The 23,247-nt window shown below is 47.0% G+C and overlaps 1 protein-coding gene across 1 annotated transcript in view; it reads right to left on the bottom strand.

Annotated features, from left to right (window-relative positions):
* The window catches only part of Tfcp2l1 (transcription factor CP2 like 1), a 59,562-nt gene extending 37,729 nt beyond the window's left edge, over positions 1–21,833 (bottom strand). Inside the window, exons 1-2 of the mRNA XM_052200834.1 lie at positions 21,699–21,833; positions 17,373–17,524 (exon numbers count right to left, since the gene is read on the bottom strand). Coding sequence (XP_052056794.1) covers positions 17,373–17,524; positions 21,699–21,760 — 214 coding nt within the window. The 5' untranslated portion in view covers positions 21,761–21,833. The remainder of the gene's footprint in view (positions 1–17,372; positions 17,525–21,698) is intronic.
* Between the last annotated feature and the right edge of the window lie 1,414 nt (positions 21,834–23,247).

Raw genomic sequence — 23,247 nt, 5'->3', positions numbered from 1 at the left:
GCCCTGCGGACCCTTCCTTCTTCAATCCCAGAGCTCTAAATCCGGTCCCTCCAGGGAGGGGTGGGACTCTCTGGAAGAATTTAAGCTCAGCCCAACTGCACACCTCACATCCTTGGGATGGCTGGAAACATGACCTCCCAAAGGGACCTGAGCCACCAGAATGAGCAAAGAAATGTCTAGGGTTTATTGGCTTTGCCTGCTTTATCTTACAGTGGCAGAGGGGGTAGTGAAACACACACAGGCACACACACACACACCTCATTTTTCTCCTTTTCCTTAAAGTAGCCACACTATCTGTGGCAGTATCAAAGTTCCTGTGAAGGCTCCGGTAGTAAATACAATCAGTAACATACAATCAGTAACAAGTCCCGGAGGCGAGGAGCCTGCCTTTAGAATGCGGAAACATTGAAGATAGGGAAACAAGGCAGGAAAGTGCTTGGAGGAGTTTAAACAAAACATTTTCCAGGCCTCCTGGAGGCAGCCAGAGGGTAACCTGAGGGAGAGGGCTCTTTCCCTACACAGTGTATGTTCTGGGATTGAATTCCGGTCCTCAGGCATGGAAGAGGAGGGTCTGTTCCTAAGGTCTGGTTCTCAGTTGGTTCTTGACTTGTCAATGAAGAAGGGTGGGCAATTGCTGAACAGAAGGTACAGCTGGGACTTCCAGGTCCCAAGAGGAAAAGGAGAGGCAGGGAAAGGGGTAGTGGCTTTTCTGACAAGCTTTGGAATGAGAAAGCAGTAGTCATGTAAGGTCTCGGGGCAGTGAGGGCCTGTGGCCTCCACTAAGGGCAAGAATCAACGATGTTGGTGGGGATTAGTTGATGTAGCCACAACGTTTAGGGTGGAGGGAGAGACGGAGATAATAAATTGATCCAGACACGGATTTCCAGACAGGAGGTATCTGCATTCAGCAATTGTGCCTAGAGGCAAGTTCTAGGGGTAATGGAAGAGTATGTGTACCCTTTATCCACAGATTCAAGGGTCTCAGGAGTGGGCTGGTAACACAACCCCTCAGTGCTAGCAGCCGGATCAGAGCTAAGCCAGGAGGAACAAATGGAGGGGAGGGGATTGCTGGTATCAGGGTTGCAGCTCCCTGGCAAATGCTACAGTGTGTTTTTAAAACTGTATGTAACAGGGGCTGGAGACATGGCTCAGTGGTTAAGAGCACTGGCTGCTTTTCCAAAGGTCCTGAGTTCAAATCCCAGCAATCACATGGTGGCTTACAACCATCCTTACTTAATGAGATCTAGTATTCTCTTCTGGGGTGTCTGAAGACAGTTACTGTGTATTTAAAAAAAAATGCACACAATGCAACTCCCTATATCTTTTGAGCTACCCTGCTGGCCCAAAATATGATTTTTCATATAGTCTTTGATATTTTTTGCCAGTACCCCTGAAGGCCTTTCCTGCATCATGGTGAAGTCCCAGGTCCCAGGGAAAGCACCTACCTGTTCACCCTGGAAGAACCTTCCCCAAGTTTCTTGTTCATAGCTGATTCCACCATAACCCCCTAAGGAGCCAGAGAACCAAGAAGAGCATGCATCTTCCTCGTCCCCATAAATAATTTAAGAGAGTCTGACTCACATCAGGTTAGCAGTAAGGGAACAAAAATAAATACATGCAGCAGTAGACTGCTAATATCCCACAGGTCACAGGTAGGAGGAACAGCCATTATCTTCCTGTGCTGGAGAAAGACTGGGCAACTTGACAGGACCTAGAACCACCTAGGAGACAGAGCTCTGGGACACCAGAGAGGCGAGCACCAGCTAGGAGCACCAGCTAGGAGCACCAGCTGGCGAGCACCAGCTGGCGAGCACCAGCGTCTTTTGTCTCTTTTCTTGGGAGTACGTCCAGCCGCCTTGCAGCTCTGTGACCATGCCTTCCCTGCCATGGCGAACTGTACTCACAAACTGTGACCAAAACAACACGTTCTTTCCAGACATTGCTTTTGTTGAGTATTTTGTCACAGCAACAAGATAAGTAGCTAATGGCCTCAACACCCCACCTCCAGGGTGCGAGCTTACAGGGTGAACAATGGTGCTTTCGAATATTCGTGCGAAGGGTTGGGGAAATGGCTCTGTGGGTAAAGTGTTTGTTCACATAAGAGTCAGGTGAACTAGAGAGAGGTGGAGACCATGGCCTAAGCTGGCTAGCCAAAAGAGCTAACCCTCAAACTCACAGTTCAGAGAGAGATTCTACTTCAATATATAGGGAGCAGTGTAGTGGAGGAAGGTGCTGACATCTTGGACATCCATATATACGTACACACAGGCACACACAGACACACACACATGTGCATACATAAAAGAAAAATACTTGCACAAACAAGGCTGCATCAAACAGCAGTACTGACAGTTAAACCCTGGAAACATACTAAAATAACCTGCCACTGTGTTCCTCAGAAACTGTAACACAGATGTGGAGAACAAGTTATACGCTGTCACTTAGGGGTCCAAGTTCGCATCATGTGGGCACAGGGGAGGCAAACCTAAATGAAGCAACAGTGTACAGCCACCTTGCCTGCATCCTTCAGTGTCAGGGCGAGGTCAAAACAGGAACAGGCTAACCAGCTGATGGGTGAGACAGATTACAAAGCCTCATCCTCCAGGGAGCGTCAGAACAGAAGCCTGTGGCAAAGGACTCCTCAGGGGCTGGGGGTTTGGCACTGTGAGAGACCGCTTGCTTAGCCTGCTCAGGACCCTAGGTTTGATTCCCAGCACATCAAAAAAAAAAAAAATGGTGTGAGGGATGGGGGGCAGGCGGATTGGCGATGGCTGCAGAATCGCGCTCTGCAATCCTGGCGTCCCTGAGCTCGGTACATCGACCACAAAGGTCTCCAGCTCACAAAGATCCACCTGTCGCTGTTTACTGAGTGCTGCAGTTAAAAGGTATGCAACACCAAGCCAGGGCCTTATCAGCACTGTGGAGGTGTATGACAAGTACTGCTATTTTATCTGTGCTAAATTGTCTCAGTTTGGGTATATAAAATAATACCCCTGAGGACATCAAGATGGCTCGGTTGGTAAAGACACCTGCCACTAAGCCTGCCACTAAGCCTGCCACCTAAGTTCAGTCTTGGGACCCATATGGTAGAAGGCCAGAACCAGCTCCCACAGGTTCACACACACACACACACACACACACACACACACACACATTAATAAAAATATAAAAAAACATAGTCCTTGTTCTTAATTGACTGGAAATAAGGGATTATATTGTATGCAATGAACTTTAAAATGATTCAAGCAAGACATCTGAGGTCAGCCTTGGACCTTCCACACAGGCATACACACATGTGAATATACTCCCACACATCTAAACATGCATACAAATGCACACCATATACACATATATTCAAACACATATACATATTATCTACCCATTAAAGATGCAGAAACAGATAAGTATATACAGGCTCAAAAGGTATATCTTCTGACCTCCAACTGTTGCCATTGCACACATATATATACTGAGATACATACAAATATCCACATACCAAAAATAATGAAACCAACCAAGAATTTAAAATTTTAAATTCTTTTTTTGTTGTTTTTGGGTTTTTTTTGTTTGTTTGTTTTTTCGAGACAAGGGTTTCTCTGTGTAGCCCTGGCTGTCCTGGAACTTACTTTGTAGACCAGACTGGCCTCGAAGTCAGAAATTTTAAATTCTTTAAGATAACAGTACATACAAACATACAAACATACAAAGTTGGAGTATATTATGAGTGAATTTGAAGCAACACAAACCAAGAAGACAAGCAACTGTTCCAGGCCACAGTTGATGCTTAGAATAACAGTGGTTACTATTTAGTCTTCCAAGGTCAAATGTGTATGTACCCCAAGGCTAATCAGACAGGTAGGCATTTGAGAAAGAGGAACCAATTAAGAGGCATAAAACTGTGCTGGAGAGATGGCTCAGTGGTTAAGAGCACTGACTGCTCCTCCAGAGGTCCTGAGTTCAGTTCCCAGAGAGCAGTTAGGACAGCACTCAGCGAATGTGTGAAGCTCTGGGTTTGCTACCCAGCACTACAGAAACAGAGCACAGTGCACACTTGTAATCCCAGAACTCAGGAGAGGTGAGAAGATCAGAAGTTTAAGATCATTTTAGGGGCTGGAGAGATGGCTCACAGGTTAAGAGCACCGACTGCTCTTCCAGAGGTCCTGAGTTCAATTCTCAGCACCCACATGGTTGGTGGCTCACAACCATCTGTGATGAGATCTGATGCTCTCTTCTGGCCTGCAGGCATACATGCAGGCAGAATGCTATGTACATAAATAAATAAATCTTTAAAAAAAAAAAAAGACCATTTTAGACTATAAAGCACTAAGTCGGCCTGGATTCTATGAGACCCTGTCTTGAAAAAAAAAAAAAAAACAAACCAAAGACACCACAGTACAATGCAACTATGCCACTTCAAGATGAGAAAGGGGGGTTCAGGGGGATGCTAACATGCTCCAAATCATGGTGTATTATATACAGGTCAGTGGCACAGACTCGGCTGCCTGCCACCCAGACCTAAACAAGAGAGGAAAAGGGAGCTAGGCTCAGGGCAAGTCTAGACCCTCCGGGGTTTGGTCTGTATGACCAATCAAGTTGTAGTTCAACTTATGTCATGGGCAAGTTGTGAAGTTGTGTGTGTTGTGAATATGTGCTGCATGTGTGTGTGTGTGTGTGTGTGTGTGTGTGTATAGGTTACTGGGAGGAGGGTTGGAGGGAGGAAGGAAGGAAGCGAGGAAGGGAGGCAGCGAAAGAGGAAAGACAAAGACAGACAGACAGACAGACAGACACACACACACACACACACACACACACACACACACACGGGGGGGGGGGGGGGGAATGAGAATGTGCTGCATATGTATGTGTGTACAGGGATTGTTCCTGGGCATTACACAGGGGTCACAAAGGACACTGAGTGTTCTGTTCTGTCATTCTGCCTTACTCCCTTGAGACAGGGAATAAGGAGCTAGGCTGGCAGCCAGCAAACCCAGCTATCCCCCTGTCTCTGCCAGCTACAGCCTGGGTTTGTTGGTGCAGGTGTAGTCATACCCATTGTTTTATGTGTATGCTGGGGATCTGAACTCTGGACCTTATGCTGGCCCAGTATAGCCACCTCCCCAGCTCCCAGAGGTAAGTTTTCAACTTCCCTGTGTCTTTCTCAATACCTACAAAATGCTGTCTGGAGTACCTCTTATGAACACTCTTTATGACCACATCCTAACAGGAAGGTAAGGACGGCACTTTCCTGACCTGCCCCACCCCTTTGCTGGCCACTACACAAATAAACTCTCCTACAGCCACGCCACCCAGCACTCCAAGTGACCCAGTAGTCAAGGTCACTAAGCCAGACCTAGCAGAAACCCATCCCTGGGACTTGGACTCCATCAGGCAGGGGGTCCACTGTCTTCCAGAAGCCAGCTCCTGAGTTCACAGCCCTGATCAGCCTATCCCAGCTGACCTCCAGTGGGCAGAGCCCACCAGGAGCCTTTGCAAGAAGGGCAGACAAGCCAGAGTAGTTCTGCCCAGTGGGCAGAACCCAGAGCACGGCCTTCTGCCCAGATCACTGTGTTCCCAAGAACAGGAGGCAATCACCAGGGCCAGCCAAGGTTTCCAGGTTGTTTGCCTCACAGCAGCCGCTGGTTTGGGTAATGAATGCCACATAAAATATAAGAAGAGGCCATCCTCACCCCAGAGAAAGCAGGACAGCGTGCCAAGCGCACCGGAAGAATGGCAGGAGGAAAGACAGCGCAGCAGCCGTGCACGCGGGGAATTTGTCTCATCACCTCACCATGTCCAGTGACTGACAGTGTGCATTCAGTGGGGAGACAGCACACAGCAGAGACAAAGGCCTCTCTGTCCAGGGGACTGAACCCTTTCCCTGAAGGTCATGACCTGTGTCTCAGAAGGCCTTAACCTCCTTTCTGCTATGAATATCATGAACAAAGTGTCATGCCTGGCATGCTGTAGTCAGAATAGGCAAGATAGTTATCTGTGGGTACTCCAGAAAAAGAAAACCATGAAACTTAGAAGGGGCAGGGCAGATGGTGAAGAGCAGGAAACACCTCATGGTACAAACAGTGAGGAAATACTCCAGGCACAAGTGACAGGGGAGCCAGGTGGAGGCACTCCCCACAGATCAGACAGAAGCAATGGAATGTATGCCAGAAGTCACTGTTGACCTGTGTGCCAGGAGGACACACCAGGGCGGGATGAGCAGGAAAATAATGGGAAGCAAATGTTTTCTTTAAGATTCTTTAAATGTGTGTATTTATGGGGCAAAGAACTACATACACATGTGGAGTTGCAGGGTAACTCCAGGGAGTCAGCTCTCTCCTCTTACTAGGTGAGTCTCAGGGACCCAATTCAGGTCAGACTTGAAGGCAAGCATCTTTACCTGTTGAGCCATCTTGGCAACACAGGAAATCTTTTTACCTGCGTGGAGGCCAGAGGTCGATGTCAGGGCTCCTCCTCTATCCCTCTCCACATTATTTTTTGAGGCAGATTCTCTGGCTGAACCTGGAACTCCCTTGTCTTTATCTTCCCAGCACTGGGATTGAAGCATGCACTACCACGCCTGGATTCTTTTTCTTCCTGTGGCTGTTGGGGACCAAACCGGGGTCTCAGGCTGCCTGACAGGCTTTCACGGCCTGGGCTGTTTTATCTCCCCAGCTAGAGAAAACTTACAGATGCATTCATAATACAAGTGTAGGAAGAGGAAAATAAATAGAAAATCACTATCAGGCAACTATAGAAAGGGGGTCAAGGAATCAGCATAGCCTAAGTGACCCCTCAGCTAAAAGAATTCATTAGCTGCACGGGGACAAAATCCACCACACAGACACACATTGACCACTGACGGTCTTAATTCAGTCTTTAAGCTAACATCACTAGCACTAAGAAACTCGGGGCATCCTGATTCCCGTGGGCACCCTGCCAAGGAGCCTTTTACCTCAGCAGCATGCAGGCCAAGAATCTGAGCGGGGCTCAGGAGCCACCACAGGTAAGAGAAGCACCTGGTGTGCAAGCAGAAAGGCCTGAGTTCTAAGTCTAGAACCAGTGCTTTTTGTTGTTGTTGTTGTTGTTGTTGTTGTTAAAGATAAACAAATAAATAAAGCCATGCTGGCCAGCTCTGGTACTTAGCACACATAACAGTAAGGAGCTAGAGGGAGCCAGCCCTCTGTGAGTTCCAGGAGCCAGGACTATATGAAGGAACTAAAAAGCCATAACAAAATGAGACAGAGTCCCTGGTGCCAGTCTAGCTGGACGTGTGAGTTCCAGGCCAGTTTTAGTCCCTGGGTTAAAAGGCAAGGGAAGGACATCACAGGCATCCTCTGCTTCCACACACAGATGTGCACACACACAATATACAGAGAATGGGCTGGAGAGATGGCTCAGTGGTTAAGAGCACTGACTGCTCTTCCAGAGGTCCTGAGTTCAACTGCCAGCATCCACATGGTGGCTTCACAACCATCCATAATGAGATCTGATGCCCTGTTCCAGTGTGTCTAAAGACAGCTACAGTGTACTCATGTATATTAAATAAATAAATCTTTAAAAAAACAAAACCGATCCCGGCAGTGGGGGGCACATGCCTGTATTCCCAGCACTCTGGGAGGCAGAGGCAGGCAGATTTCTGAGTTTGAAGCCAGCCTGGTCTACAGAGTGAGTTCCAAGACAGCCAGAGCTATACAGAGAAACCCTGTCTTGAAAAAAACAAATCCAAAAAACAAACAAAGAAACAAAACAACCCCAGAATCCACAAATATACCCACAAGACCTCAGAGGATGCTGCAGGATCAGTGGTAGATGTGCATAACATGTTCAAAGCACTCGGTGGAATCCCTAACAGTATCATTCCCCACTAAAAATACATCAAAGGGAGGGGGAGGTTGGATGGTTGGACACTGGGTACCAAAACAAATTGGAAAGAAAGAGCAGGTTCCAGAGCCCTACAGCACCGCAGGGTAACTATGACTTAGAACATCTAATCGGATGCCCATGATCCAGCAATCAGGAAGCTAAGGCAAGATTCACAAAGGTTTGAGGCCAGCCTAGATTATATAGGGAGAGCCTATCTCAAGAAAATAAATGACAAAAAAATAAGGAGGGAGTTCAAAGTTTCCCACATAGTGGGAATACATAGACATAGCCACACATAGACATACATACACACCACCACCACTAACATCAGCAACAATACTGATTAATAATCAGAGATGGAAATGTTCATCACCTGATGTGACCATTATGACCTATATGCACACAGCACCACAAACATACACAGCACCACAAACATATACTATTTTAAAAATTAAAGACTGGAATTGAGCATGATGGCACATGCCTTTAATCCCAGCACTTAGGAGGCAGACTTGGGGGGCTGGAACTAGGGATCTCTGAAAGCCACACTGTAGAGGAACAGACCGGATGTCCAGTGTCCTCTGACCTCCACATGAACAAATGCCATGGCATGTGCACACATGTAAATATACATAATTATATAAATGTAATCTTAAAATATTTTTAAGGTATTTAGCACCTGAGGAACATCGACACCAAGATTGTCCTTTGTCCTCTACAGACACACACACACACACACACAGACGCACACACACAAGTGGCAGAGCAGTTATTTACTACAAACAAGATCCCAGTTTGTGTGTGCATGCGTAAGTGCGCACGCATGCACGCACACACATACAGAGCCAGAACAACTATCCACCGACTATAGAACAACTAAGCAGGATATGGACACATTACCCACACATAGAAGGAGTTAAGGTTCTAATGTGAAGGTATATGGCTAAACTGTGGAAACATTGTGCTGAGTTAAAGAAGACAATCTCAAATGGCCAACATTTCCAGGACATCATTAATAGGAAAACTGTATTGTATGTGTCCACGTGTGTGCATCTTCCTCTGTTTGTCTCTCTGTCCCCCCTCCCTTTCCTAGTCAGGGTCTTTCACTGAACCTGGAACTCACCCCTAGGGACCTCTTGCCTCTACTTTCAGTGTTGGAATTAAAGACGTGCCACCACACCCAGTGCCTCCCCCCTACACACACAAGGATTCTAAGGGACTGAGTTCAGATCCTCATGCTGTTCTTACAGAGAACTGAATTCGGATTCACCCCTGAGGCAGCTCACAGCCATCTGTAACTCCAGTTGCAGTGGATTTGATGCCTCCTTCTGACCTTCACCCAAGGCACACGCATGGTACACATACACACATGCAGGGTGTGGTGTTTGAATGAGCATGGCCCCACGGGCTCATAAGTCTGAATGCTTGGCCCCCAGTTAGTGGAACTTTTGGAAGGACTGGGAAGTGTAGCCTTGTTGGATGTTGGAGGAGGTGTGTCACTGGGGGGGCTTTGAGGTTTTAAAAGCCCCCTCCAGGCCTCGTCTGTCTGTCTGTCTGCCTGTCTGTCTCTCCCTCTCCCTCCCCCTCTCCTCCCCTCCCCCTCCCTCCCTGCCTGTGGAGCAGGTTGTAAAGCTCTCTCAGCTACTGCTCCAGCATGATCACCGTCTACTTCTTGCTGTGATGATAATGAACTAATCCTCTATAACTGAAAGCAAGCCTCCAATTAAATGCTTTCTGTTATAAGAGTTGCCTTGGTCATAGTGTGTCTCCAGAGCAATAGAACCAAGACAAGGGGAAAGTACTCATATGCATAAAATAAATATAAATCATAAAAAAGACAAACAAAATCCAGGTGTAGTGGCACAGGCCTATGATCTCCAGAAGCTCATCAAAGTGAAATTGGCCTGCATGCCTGCAACCCAGCACTTGGGAAGATCAGCAGTTCAAGGTCACTCCTTAGCTATGAGACCCCAGAGAAAGGGTGAGAGGGACCTGTAGGAAGGGAAGGAAGGGAGGGGTACCACTTCATGTTCTGGGGCAAGTCCTACAACCTCTCCAAACCTCAGTTTGCCCACCTATGAACCCAAAGGCTGAGGGACAAAGGCTAGCTCAACTTCTATATAATCTGAATACTTTTATAATCACCAGTTAATCTGCAGGTTCTGATCAGTTGTCCTGGTGGCAGACACCAGAGGATTCTGCATTTCTGTACAGATGCTGATGCTTAGACATTTTGAAAGTGTGCCACCTGTGCTTGGGATGGGGACGGGGGCATGTGACACCCTCTTTTATAACCTCCATGGACACTTACACTTGTATGTACCCATCTGCACAGACACATAAAGACGTCTTTACAAATTAAAGGCATGGGGAGGGGCCTGGGGATGAAGCTCAGTTGCAGAGTGTGCTCTGTGCTTAGCCTATATATTGTACTAGGTTTGATCTCCAGCACCAAGCTGGGCAGTGGTGGCGCACGCCTTTAATCCCAGCACTCTGAAAGCAGAGGCAGGCAGATCTGAGAGGCCAGCCTGGTCTACACAGAGTGAGCTCCAGACCAGTCAAAGCTACATATTAGGACTCTGTCACAAAAAGAAAAGCAAATAGACACATATACATATGCCCATGCTAGTGTGACCAAGACAAACATGTAGACGACAAGAGGCTGTGGGACATTATTTCTAGAGCGGCCATGTCTCCCTGCTCAGTAAATTCCTTCCAGAATAAAAACAGACAGAAAGTATTGTTTGTTTGTTCGTTTGTATGTTTTTAGGTAATGTGCACCAGGGTCATTTGTCTTCTGCAGTTTATACTCCCAAACTTAAGGCTAAAAATTAGACTAAAAAAGAAAATTTAGCAGTAAAGGAAAGAGAGCAGAGAGGTTAATCCCACTCCATTCTTTAAATTCAGTCACTTAAAGAGACCCGGAAGAAGGAAAAATGTAACCAGACATTCGTGGAACACTTAATTCTCCACGGCTGTCCTGGGAGGCTGTCCTGGTGAGAACAGCCAAGAACCCAGAGATTAAAGGACTGTGCTGGACCAGAGGCTGGGAAACAGCTTACCAGGAGATAGGACCTGCACAGCCCTGAGCAGAACATGCTCTAATCTCCCAGCCTGAAGGGGAAGATGCTTCTCTTTCCCTGAAGGTATTTTCCCTACAGTTCCTCAAAGACTATAGAAAGTGCAGGGCCTAGACCTACTACAAACAAAACCCTGGTGTGCCCGTGTCTCCTCCCCTTCCTGCAGAACCTCTGTAGCCCCATCACTCTCCAGACTCCTGTCTCATCAGTTGAGGAGAGAGAATCAGACACCTGTCATGTTGATTTTTTAAAACTGTGATCTTAATAAATAGCCCAGGCTAGCCTCCAACTCACGATCCTCCTGCCTCGGCTCAGGAGTGCTGAGATCACAGATGTGAAAATTAGATCAAAATCTATAATATGACTTGAAGGATATTAATTCTGCAGCCACACCACCCTGAAGGCACCCAATATTATATGATCTCAGAAGTTCATTAAGGTAGGCACTGGTTAGTGGTTGGGTGGGAGGGAGGCTGAGAAGACACCTGTGGAGTATCATTAATAAAGGCGAAGGAGAAAAGGATATATACATTTTCCAAGTCATTACTGCTCACACGCTATAAGGCACCCAACATAATGCTTAAAATGCAAGGTCAAAGGGGAAAAAAGGGTCCAGGAAGGCAAGATGTAGCCCGACAAGCTGAGCTCACCCCCAGGGTCCCAGAATCCAAACAGCTCTCCTCTGATCTCTAAATGTATTCATGGCTTGTACACATTCACACAAATGAATAAACGTAATAATAAAATGTAATCATTGGTCTGGGAGTGTAGCATACATGGTTGGCATGCTCAAGGTTCTCAGATCTTACATGCTATACTCCATTAATATAAATACCACAAAATATAGCTAACATGTCTGACAGAGGAAAAATAGTACAATATATGGTTCATAAATGTTGTCTCTTCCAATGAACGGGACAAATATCTCATAATAAAATTACAAAGACATTCTAAAAGACCAATGGACCTTTTAGGCATTTCATCACGTTAGTCATTATGGAGCACAGAATGCTTAACCAAGCTAATGGTCACTGATAATCCTAACACTCTGGAAGGCTGACACACACAGGAGGATCACAAGGTTTGAGGCCAGACTACGCTCCGTAGAGCCTGGGACCACGGGACCACACCTTAAAAAACAAAAACAAAAACAAAATAAAAAAAAATCAAACAAATTTTGAGGACTGAAGACAAAGAGGCTCAGAGGTAAAGAGCACTCACTTACTTACTGCCCTTGCAGAGGACCCACGTTCCGTTCCCAGCACCCACGTCAGGCAGTCAGGCAGTCAGGCAGTTCACAACCGCCTGCCACCATCTCCTGATCCCGCATGGCTCCGCCCTCCATGGTACTGTACTCACTCTTACAACCTGACTCCACACACCATGTAGTTAAAAGTGATTTAAAAAAATCTTTTCAGGCTGGAGAGATGGCTCAGCGGAGTACCAACTGCTCTTCTAAAGGTCCTGAGTTCAAATCCCAGCAACCACATGGTAGCTCACAACCATCTGTAATGAGATCTGATGCCCTCGTCTGATGTATCTGAAGACAGCTACAGTGTACTTACATATAATAAATAATCTTAAAAAAAATCTTTTCAAAAAAGCAATTCCCGAGTTGAGAAGATGTCTTAGCGAGTAATACATTTGCCTTGGCCATACAAGCATAAGGACCTGGGTGTGGATGCCCAGAGGCCACAGAAAACCAGCCAGCAGTAGCATCTGCTACAATTCTCCAATGGTGCGATGGTAACTAGACAGGGGAATCCTACAAGCTCATAGCACACAACTAAGACTCCATCTCACACAAAGCAGATGGAGAGGTCAGACACTCAGTGTTGACATCTGACGTGTGTCTCTGTGTATGTGTACATGTGATGGTTTGAATAAAAAGGACCCTCATAGGCACACATATTTGAATGCTTAGTCACTATTTAGATTAAATTTAATCCAAAATTAAACTTTGAAGACTAGGAATGTAGCTCAGTGGTTGTCTAGAAATTTAACACTGACTAACATTCTTCTGTGTTCAGCGTGATTACTTTTTAGTTATATACCTAACATAGAATTACAGTGTTAAAATGTCACACATCATCTCTTCCCTCGGCCTGCAGATCAGGGTGTGGTCCTCAGCTGCTTCCCCAGCACCAGTGCTGCCATGCTTCCCATGACGATATTGGACTAAACCTCCGAAGCTGTAAGCCGTCCACCATTAAATACATTCTTTTATAAGAGCTGTTTCAGTAATGTTGTCTCTTCACAGCAATAGGACAGTGTCTAAGATACTACACAAAGAGTTTTATTTTCTAAAAAAATCAAATTCATGTTTTCTACTGTGAAACCTGGGAACACCTGACTCTGAGAGAGGCCCTGAGGTGCACAGGGCTGGCGGGCATAAGACACTCCCAGGAAGATAATGTGTGACATTTTAACACTGTAATTCCCTGTTAGGTATATAACTAAAAAACAGTCAAGCTGAACACATGTTCAGAATGTTTGTAGTGTTTAATTTCTAGACAACCACTGAGCTATATTCCTAGTCTTCAAAGTCTAATGTTTAAAAATCACACTTATTTGTTGTATGTGTGTGCACATGCTCAAGCCATGGCACATGCAGAGGTCAGAGGACAGCTTTTGGAAATCAGCTCTCTCCTTCCACCCTGTGGGCCCTGGGAATTGAACTCAGGTTCTCGGGCTTCCCGGCTGAGTCAACTCATTGACCTTTACTGTGCAGTTTCTAACAACAAATGACTGCCCGCAATATAAAACACCAGAGTAACAGAGTTTATGGTATAGTACTATATGATCCCAATTTTAAAACATTCATATATAAAACAGGACGGCTCAGCCTACTGGTAAAGGCACTTGCTGCCAAGCCTAACAACTCCCACTGCCAGGGCCCACGTGATGGAAGGACAGAACTGACTTCTGAGAGTTGTCCTCTGACCTTCCCATGTGTGCCACAGCAAGTTACCCACAGCACTAAATAGATGAACTCACACACACACACACACACACCCCGCTCACATGCACCTGCTCACATGCACATGCGTGCACACACACACACACACACACACCCCGCTCACATGCACCTGCTCACATGCATGTATGTGCACACACACACACACACACACACACACACACGCACCGGCTCACATCCTCACACACCTGCTCACATGCACGCGTGTGCGCGGCACGCGTGCACACACATACACACACATGCTCACACACACACACGCCCACACACACTCACACAAACGCTCACACGGGTGATATTAGAGGGGATTTAAATTTGATTTTTCTTTGAATTTTCTGTCTTTTGCTCTTCTGGTTTAAGCTTTCTTGAGTTTCAATTGGATTTTTTTCTAATTTGGCAGAAACATGCAAATTAGCAAAAATCAATATATTTAGCATATTGACTGGCCATGGTCACACAGTAGTTACCACAGAGAGGAAAGCAGAGAATGTAAACAGTAACTTTTTTAAAGACAGGGTTTTTAATATGACTATGGCTATCCTAGAATTCACAATGTGGACCAGATCTCAAACTCACAGAAATCCCCCATCTCTGTTTCCTGAGTGCTGGGATTAAAGGTGCATGGCTAAAATAACTCGTGTTATACCTATAATTCTGATAGCTTTCTCCCTTTCTTTCTCTACCACCTTTTGGTTTTATGAGACAGGGTTTCTCTGTGTAGCCAGCTAGCCTCAAACTCATAGAGATCTGCCTGTGTCTACCTCCCAAGTGCTGGGAATAAAGGTGTGTACCACCACCACTCAGCTTGAAAGACTCCTTTCCTTCCTTCCTTCCTTCCTTCCTTCCTTCCTTCCTTCCTTCCTTCCTTCCTTCCCTCCCTCCCTCCCTCCCTCCCTCCCTTCCTTCCTTCCCAAAGACAGGGGTCTCAAGCATCTACCCTCACTCTCTATGTAGCTGAGGATGACCTTGAACTCCTAACCCTCCAGCCACTCAAAGAGCTGGGAATACAAGTGTATACCACCACACTTGGTTTATGAGGTACTGTCAATCAAACCCAGGGCTTCCTGCGTGCTATATAAGTACTCTGAAAACTTGCTTTCCACCCCTTCTAAGCAATGTCGAAGCAATCTCCATTTTCTGTAATAAACATCTATTACTTTACTAGACAGTCAAGACAGTGCATTTGCAAAACCTCACAAGAAACAATCTGGGATGCCCAAAGGGGTTCCACAAGACAGAAAATTCAAAGAAAAATCAAATTTAAATCCCCTCTAATACCATCTGTGTAAGCGTGTGTGTGTGTGGGGGGGGTACCCTGTCTCAAAATATCAAAGAACAAGAAAGCATAACCAACAATATCTAGGGATGGAGGGAGTATGGTTCTGTGATAGAGCACTAGCCTATTGTGTAAGGCTTCTCTGTGCAAGGGTTTGATTTCTATTGTAAAATAATAAATCCATAAATATCCAGAGGGAGCATGCTAAGTTAACACAAGCAGACGGAACCTCAGGGTGGGCCCTTTGCCCTCTTTTAACATCTATGAGGGAAAAGAGGCTGTTCTTTTAAACGTGTTAGTAAGACCTCACATGCTAGTACACACCTTCTAACACACTGGCTAAACAACAGCAGAGGTGTATGGCGAACACAACCAGAGAAAGCCTTGAGATGGGAAGGGGACAGACACACAGTGCCCCTGTTCAGCAACAACACCTACCTCACAGAGCTCACCGCTCAGCTCATGCGGAACGTGGCCCCAAACAAGACCCACATGAGTCAGTGGTCTCATTTCTCCACTCGCAAGCTTAAGCAAGAAAGAATCAGGAAGGGGCTTTGGGGGTGATGGAGTGATGAGGGGACTGGTGACGAAGTGACGGCTCAGAGAGAAGCTGGCAGCATTTAACCTTCAACAAGTAAGAAGGCACAATGACAGAAGCCACTGTGCAAACACAGGGACTGCTTCCAGTTGGCTTGTCACCTGCAATCAATGGCCACCAAGCCACCACAGGAGTAGTAAGTGTGTGGCCCACAGAGGTGAGTGTGCCTTTCTCAGGGACAGGCCAGCAATGGCAGATTCCATGCAGAGGTAGCCCAGTTGCTTCCATTTGTTGTGAGTTCTGGACACGGGCAAGGTCAAATTCAAGAGCAATTCTACAGAATGGAGGCAGCTTTTTACAGAATGGAGGCAGCTTTTTTACGAGGGCCCGGCTGCCCCTCCCAGATTCCAGCCCCTAGTAGCTCAACTGGTACACTGGACGAGGGAACCAAATTCTTTATGAGGCAATCCAGAAGACACAAAATACAGTCCCAGCATCAGGACAGACACCAACAAAGCTCTATCCACCAGGGTACTGCTGGGGTGTCTGACAAATGAAACATTCAAAAAGGGGAACATGGGTGGAGAGATAGTTGGCTGGGCAGAGACACTGGCTGCCAAGCTGGTGGTCTGAATTCTACATAGTGAAAGAGAACAAGTCCCTCTGACTTCAAGTGCACGTGTGTATACACACACACACAGACACACACGAACACTCACAGACACACATGAACACACCCGAACACACCCGAACACACCCGAATACACCTGAACATACCTGAACACACGCGAACATACATGAACACACACGAACACACATATACACCATACATAAATATAATCATGCACACATACACTTATACATATACATAATGTAATCACAGGTGTACAAACACACACACATAGACATAATAAAAAGGCCTTAAAAGGAGGATTAAAAGCTAGTCAGAGTACAAGCCTCTGTAGTCTCAGCACTTAGGAAGTTGAAGCAGAAGGATCTTGAGTTCCATAACCTGGGCTACATAGCAAGACTTCAACTCAAAACACAACAAAGACTGGAAGGACTGATGATTGCACAACTGTCATCATGTCAGGCAGGTCACTTACCTTCACCTCTTTAAACACCCCCCAAATCAGACTTTCTCCTTTACACAAGAAATCCCTGAGGCCCTAAGAATAAGAAACGGCAGGTCACCAGCTAGAGCCTCCGAAGGCTCTCCAGACTCTGAGCTGGGGAGGACATGGGCCAGCTCTTACTCTATAAAGGACAGCAGACCAGGTACCAAAAGCACCGAACAGTAATAGAGACCATCTGGGGGCACAAGACGACTCAGCCCTGGCTTTCCCTCCCTCCTTCTCTTCCTGGTTCTCAGGAGTCTTAGTCTGTTGTTCAGGCTGCCTCAGTGTATGGAGCAGAACTAGAGGCTCTCATCACCACCCCTCGTTCAGGTTTCAATATTTCCATTTACCCAGTGGAGTCATGTAAGTCCCGGGAAGCCACACAGTTAAGCCACAGACTCTGACCCTGCGCTCGACTCCTAGTCCCAAGTCACAGGCAAAGAGGCCCAACAGGGTCTTGCACATCATCTGCTAACTATCCCACTTGTCCCCTGCACCCAGGCTACGACTCCACAGAGGCCTCTACCTTGATTGAGGTATGTCAAGGTCTCTTCATGTAGCTTCACCGCTGGAGAGGTGGCAGCACACAGCACATACTGTAGGGGCGGCAAACGGGCCCCATTCTCAGGAGACAGCTGCGGCTCTTCCTGCTTGAAGATGGGCAGAGCCAGCACATCACTGTAAAACACAGGGAGCGGCGGTCAGAACAGAGCCCAGGAACACAGAGCAATGCTGGGTGAGACAGATGCCGGGCATGCTAGCAAGGACAACTTCAGAGTCAGCGCGACATGCTGGCTGGCCTAGCTCCCCACCCACAGGGCCCAAATCCCAGATGCAGCCATGACAGTATGATCCTAGCTTCATCCACCGGCTCCCATGAGGTCTGTTCACCCAAGGCCTGGAAATGTGGAAGTATAAAGTTGTCTCCTACCTCCCAAAACCTAAGTGACCATATTCTTCCTTCCTTCCTTCTTTTTTTTTCCTTCTTTCTTTCTGGGGGAGGATACAGTGTTCAAGGGACCAAAATGGAACCGTGTCCGTGCCAGACAAGTGCATTACCGCTGAGCCATTGGGTAAGGGGGTGTGCGTATGTGTGGAGGTCACAGGACAACTTGCAAAATTCAGTTCTTCTCTGGTATGGGGGTCCCAGGGACTGAACCTAGGTCATCCAACTTGGAACCTTTACACACCTCCCCAGCCTCAACTTTTACTCTTGAATCAATTCCACATTATCAACAGTTGCCAGTACTCCGCAACTGTAAACTACACATCTGAAGGGCCATTGACTCTCTCGCCCTGATGGACACACCCCTTCAGCTCTTCCAAAAAGAGGATGTTTTGTTTTGTTTTGTTTTTTGAGAAAAGCTTTCTCTGTGTAGCCCTGGCTGTCCTGGAATTCACTCTGCAAACCAGGCTGGCCTCAAATTTAGAAATCTGCCTACCTCTGCCTCCCAAGTGCTGGGATTAAAGGTGAGTGCCACCACTGCCCGGCTCAAAAAGGGGATTTTTAACATGTATTTAGTTATTTGTATGTGTCCAGGCACATGTGCATATAAACAAGTGCACACTCAGAATGTGCACACACATCAATATCAGGGGACAACTTTTGGGTGCTGCTTTTCTCCTGCAACCATGTGGATTCCTGGGATTGAATCTGGGTCAATTCAAAAGGTGGCAGCAAGTATCTTTTACCTGATGAGTCATATTGCAGGCCCACAGCTCCCACTTTTAAAGCTCATAATTAACTCTCCTAAACACTATGAAGATAGAAAACCTTGATTTCAGTTTTTCTTACACTAAAGTGGCAAATCTTAAAATATTCAAAAAGCTACTTCCTTCACCTCTAAATAATGCTCCCTATACCAAAAGACATCAGCCGTGGACTGGGGATACAGTCTGTAAAGCACTTGGCTTTACAGCGAGGACCTAATTTCAATCCCAGATGGCACAGCCTGCAAACGCTGAGTGCGGTTAGTGTATGCTAGCTACACATCTCCCAGTGCTAGGGAGATGCGACAGGATGACCCCCGAGGCTCATTGCTGGGCTGTTTAGTCTGCTGGTCAAGCTCCAGGCCAGTAGGAGCTCCAACCTCAAAATAAGAAGTGCATGGTACCTGAGGAACACCATTAAAGATTAGTCGGGGGCCATAGTGGTATCTTTGTAAGTTCCAGGCCAAGCTGAGTGAGTCCCAGGACAGCTAGGGCTACATAATGAGACTCTGTCTGGAAAGAAAAAAAAAAAGAAAAAAGAAAAAGAAACACCACACACACATACAGTGCTCACAAACACCTATCATACATACATATATACCTCAGCCTCCAATCACCCTGTGACAGAGGAACTTGTTTTTAAACTTCTTCAAGAAGGTATCAGTACATGGCCCAGGCTAGCTCTGAACTCCTAGACTCAAAGACCTGTTGCACCTCAGCCAGCTGGGTTGCTGGGACTTCAGATGAGTGTCCTTGCACGGAACAATAAAATCCCTGAGGATCAGAATGACCTACAGGCAGGTGAGACTTCCTTAAGGATTCTAAACTATGTTGCCACAGAAACGGCTACCAAAAGATGCCCCACCCTATCTTGATGACCCTCCTGGGCCCATGAATCAGATCAGCTGACCCCGCTTCAATGCACTGTCACCAGTACGGTGTGTTCCCTGTACGATATCATAAATGAGTGTCCATGAAATATAACCCAGCACACACCCCAACAGTATCCAACACATTCTCAGAAAGCTTGCCTTTGGGCACACCTGGGAGACATTCCCTGTGTCTGCTATTCCTGACTGTTGCCCAGAGTAGAGAGAGCATAGAGCTGACCAGTTTCACCTTCGCCAGTAGCAAATCTTTCCCCTTTTCCAGCCTGGGCAGTTAGTAAGGAGCACAGAAAGAAGTACCATCCTGCTCCCCCGAGAATTGCATAATTCTGTGTTTGCCCAGACCATGTAAGTTAATAACCCATGCACTGTTACTTTTAAATAAAAAAAAAAAAAAAAAAGAGGGGGCGTGTGCTAAGAGCCATCATTCAACAGTAACTTGTTTCTGGCCTGGTGTCCTTATTTGTCAAGGAATAAAAGTCACCAGAACATCAAACAGAAAGGGGAGGGAGGGCTTAAAGGCCACCCACTATTCATTGAAATCAGATGGCTTGTAGAATTTCTAGCAGAACAAAAAAATGATCATAAAAAAAAGGAGGGCCAGAAGTTATTAAAATGGAAGAACAAGTGTAAGGCCCAAGGTTCGTCCCAGCATTACAAAACAAAACCAGAATAATTTAAAATTAAATTTTAAGATTCTTAAAAAAAAAAAAAAAAAAAAAGGAAAAATAAAAAGAAAGCAAAGGAAAAGGAAAAAAAAACAAAAACCCAAGTCCCAGGACTCAAGGAGGTCAAACTACTTGAAGGTAAAAAACAAAAACAACAGCGGCTTCCAGTGGGGAGTGTGGACAGGTCGACTGTCTTCACCCATCGCTTCCTCAAAGCACCCAAAGAAACAGTGCAGCTTTGTAGGGGCTCAGCCTCAATGTCTGCCTTCCTCCTTTCATGCTAAGTCAAAATCTTAAAAGTATCTGGGTTGGTTCGCAAACTTCCATCACAGGTACAGATACAAAACCAACCACACCTCTGCTCTAACAAGGATGACTTTTTATGCAACTAGATTACAAAGACGATTACTTCAGCTCAAGGTCACCTTCAACTTCAGTTTTAAGAGACGATGAGATAGATACCCAATGGCTACCTACTACAATCCAAAGAAACTGCAGGCAACCCTATAGAGTGTTAAAGTTAGCATATATTTATTCTGTAGCAATTTTAACTATGGGTTTTGCATTACCTCAACACCACAGGGGTCTGCAGTCCCACGACCCTAATTTGATTGCCATTTTCGATTGTTTGGAGTTTTTATAAAACAAAACAAAACAAAACAAACAAACAAACAAACTGAAGATTCACCAGCGAAACCTGGTCAATCCTCAGCTTTCTAAGAAGGGGGAGGCCTTTCTAGAAGAGTTCTGGACAGACGTGAATCAGAAGCCAAGAGGTACAAATAACAAAATAATCCAAGAAGGGAGACTTGGGGGTCCAAAGAAGCACTTAAGGTTCTGTAGTTAGGGCTGACAGCCCCTGGGATGCCTGGAGCCCACATCAAACATCCTTTGGGTTAAGTAAGGCACATATAATAAACTGTGACTAGGATGGAAATAAAGACAGGTTGAAGCTGGTTCTGGCGAGTTCAGAAAAAGAAATGCCTATTAGCCCTCCAGCCAGCTGCACCACAGCAAGGGGGGGGGGTGCAGAATCCCGTCGTCACCGAAGCAAAGTGGGAGGTGGGGAGGTTCTATTTCCTAAAAGAGGGAGTTCAGAGAACTTTGCAAAATCCCGCGGGACCCTCTTCCCTTGAAGCGCGCTAGGGAAATCCCCACAGAAGACATTTCTGTTGAGCCCGGGCCTGGGGGCCCCGTACCAAGCTCACCCGGGGCAGGGTCGGCCACCCCCTGAAGCCCGAGCCCTCAGGGCTGCAGCGCAGACCGCTCCCGCTATCCACCTGTGGGCCCAAGGGCCGAGAAGAGCACAGAGCGGGGCCTGGCTTCCCGGGACACTCCAGCTCCTGATGGATGAGGCAAGTTTATTTCTCCCACTGGAGTGGAGAAGGGAAGGGAGAGGGAAGGCTTCGAGACCCCGCCGGGGACACATCGAGCGGCAGGGAGACCTCGGAGAAGCACCCCGCGGGCACCAGCGCGCCTCTTCCCCGATCACACCCTAGGGTTCTCCCCGGAGGGCCTTTCCCCGGAGGCCGCACTGGGCAGTCAGCGCTCGGACCGCGATCGCAGGCAGGTGTTACCGCGTCTTACCGCAAGTAGCTGCCAGAGTTGTGCTGGTTGTAGTGTTCGGGCTGCGTGTGCCAGAACAGCATGGCTGAGGCTCCCGCAGCACCGGCCGGGGCGTGGCACCGAGCTGGACGCAGCGACCCTGGCCGCCGTCCACCCTAAAAGTAGCACTCGAACCCGGGTGGGCTGCGGCCGGCGCCTTTTATAGGCCGTCAGGTGGGCGTGGCGTTGGGGGAGTGGCTATTGCGGGCCCACCCCCCACGGCTTGCATGGCAGGAGGGCGGCGCTGAGACGCACCTGCCTGAGCTGTGCCTTTCTGGGAGCTAGCACTTGCTTGGCCGCTGACTCTGAGGACACAGCCACAGTCGCTGTGGCTGTGGCTTACTGGCCTCTCAGCTTCCACGACAAGCCCAAGGCCAAGGCTCAGGGCCCGACTGTGGCCAGGAGCACCTAAGCACTCCCCTTAACGTTTATGTTTTCCTTGCTCTTTACACTAACCTTGTAGCCTTCCCCCTCCCTGCCCCCATGTTGCTTTTACTTGTCTTTACTCCATGACTAGCTCACCTAGCACACCTAGCACACACCTAGCACACCTAGCGTACACAAAGTCCTAGGCTCTAAGCCCAGGTGTGGTGAAACAAGTCTCTAATCACAGTATTGGTAGGGGCAGGAAGATCAGAAGTTCAAGGTCATCTTCTACTGCACAGTAAATTACAGAAACACAGGAGAACTTTCTATAAAATAAAATAACAAAAAATAAAATAAACTTAAAAGACGTGCCTGGGCCTCTTCCTCAGAGCCCAGAATTAGTCTTTAGTCTGAGTTAGGATGTATCTAGGAAGCATCTGAAAAGAAAGTTTCAGACAGATACCACAGGCTTATGACAACGCTGCTTTGACAAACTGGGCTTGTGTGATATACAGAAGAGTTTAGAAGATGGGATGAAGTGTCCAGGTGTCAGAAACACGGGAGGCAAGGTTCTCTGTCCATTCCTTCACTAGGGTTGTTTTTAAGTCTGTGTGTGTGTGTGTGTGTGTGTGTGTGTGTGAGGGACACTGTGCCTTGATGTGTGTGGAGTATAAACAACTTGCAGGAGTCATTTCTTTTTCTTCTACCATGGGAATCTGCATATGCAACTCAGCAAGGACCTGTGTTGATGTGCCTGCCACCTTTCTGCCCCTTTAAGATTTTGAATGTTGTTTAAAATTGCCTTTCAGAAAGGTGAGCCATGGGCAGATGGGCAGGTAGAGAGGTACACAGTTCCTAGAGGCGAAACAGGGTAATGTCTCAGGACCTCAGTAAGACATACATCCTGCTGAAGGGAAGCAATCGAATGAGTCTGTAGAGACTCCCTGGGCCTGCAAGCAAGTGCCTGTCTTCCTTCCCCTGCTGGCTCTGCACTCTCCCAGCCGCAGGGTGCTGCTCTGTGAGAAACCCCTGTTACTCCGGATCTGCCTTTCCAGGGACCACCTCCTCTGCTTTGGATGCTCCTAGAGGTCATAAATCTCAGGGGCTGGGCAACATTCCTGTAGCGATCACACCCAACTCGGTGGATGTGTGAAGATGCAAAGAC

The sequence above is a fragment of the Apodemus sylvaticus genome, chromosome 12, assembly GCF_947179515.1.
Source record: "Apodemus sylvaticus chromosome 12, mApoSyl1.1, whole genome shotgun sequence".
Taxonomy (NCBI): domain Eukaryota; kingdom Metazoa; phylum Chordata; class Mammalia; order Rodentia; family Muridae; genus Apodemus; species Apodemus sylvaticus.
This window is presented reverse-complemented; position numbering and strand designations above follow the sequence as displayed.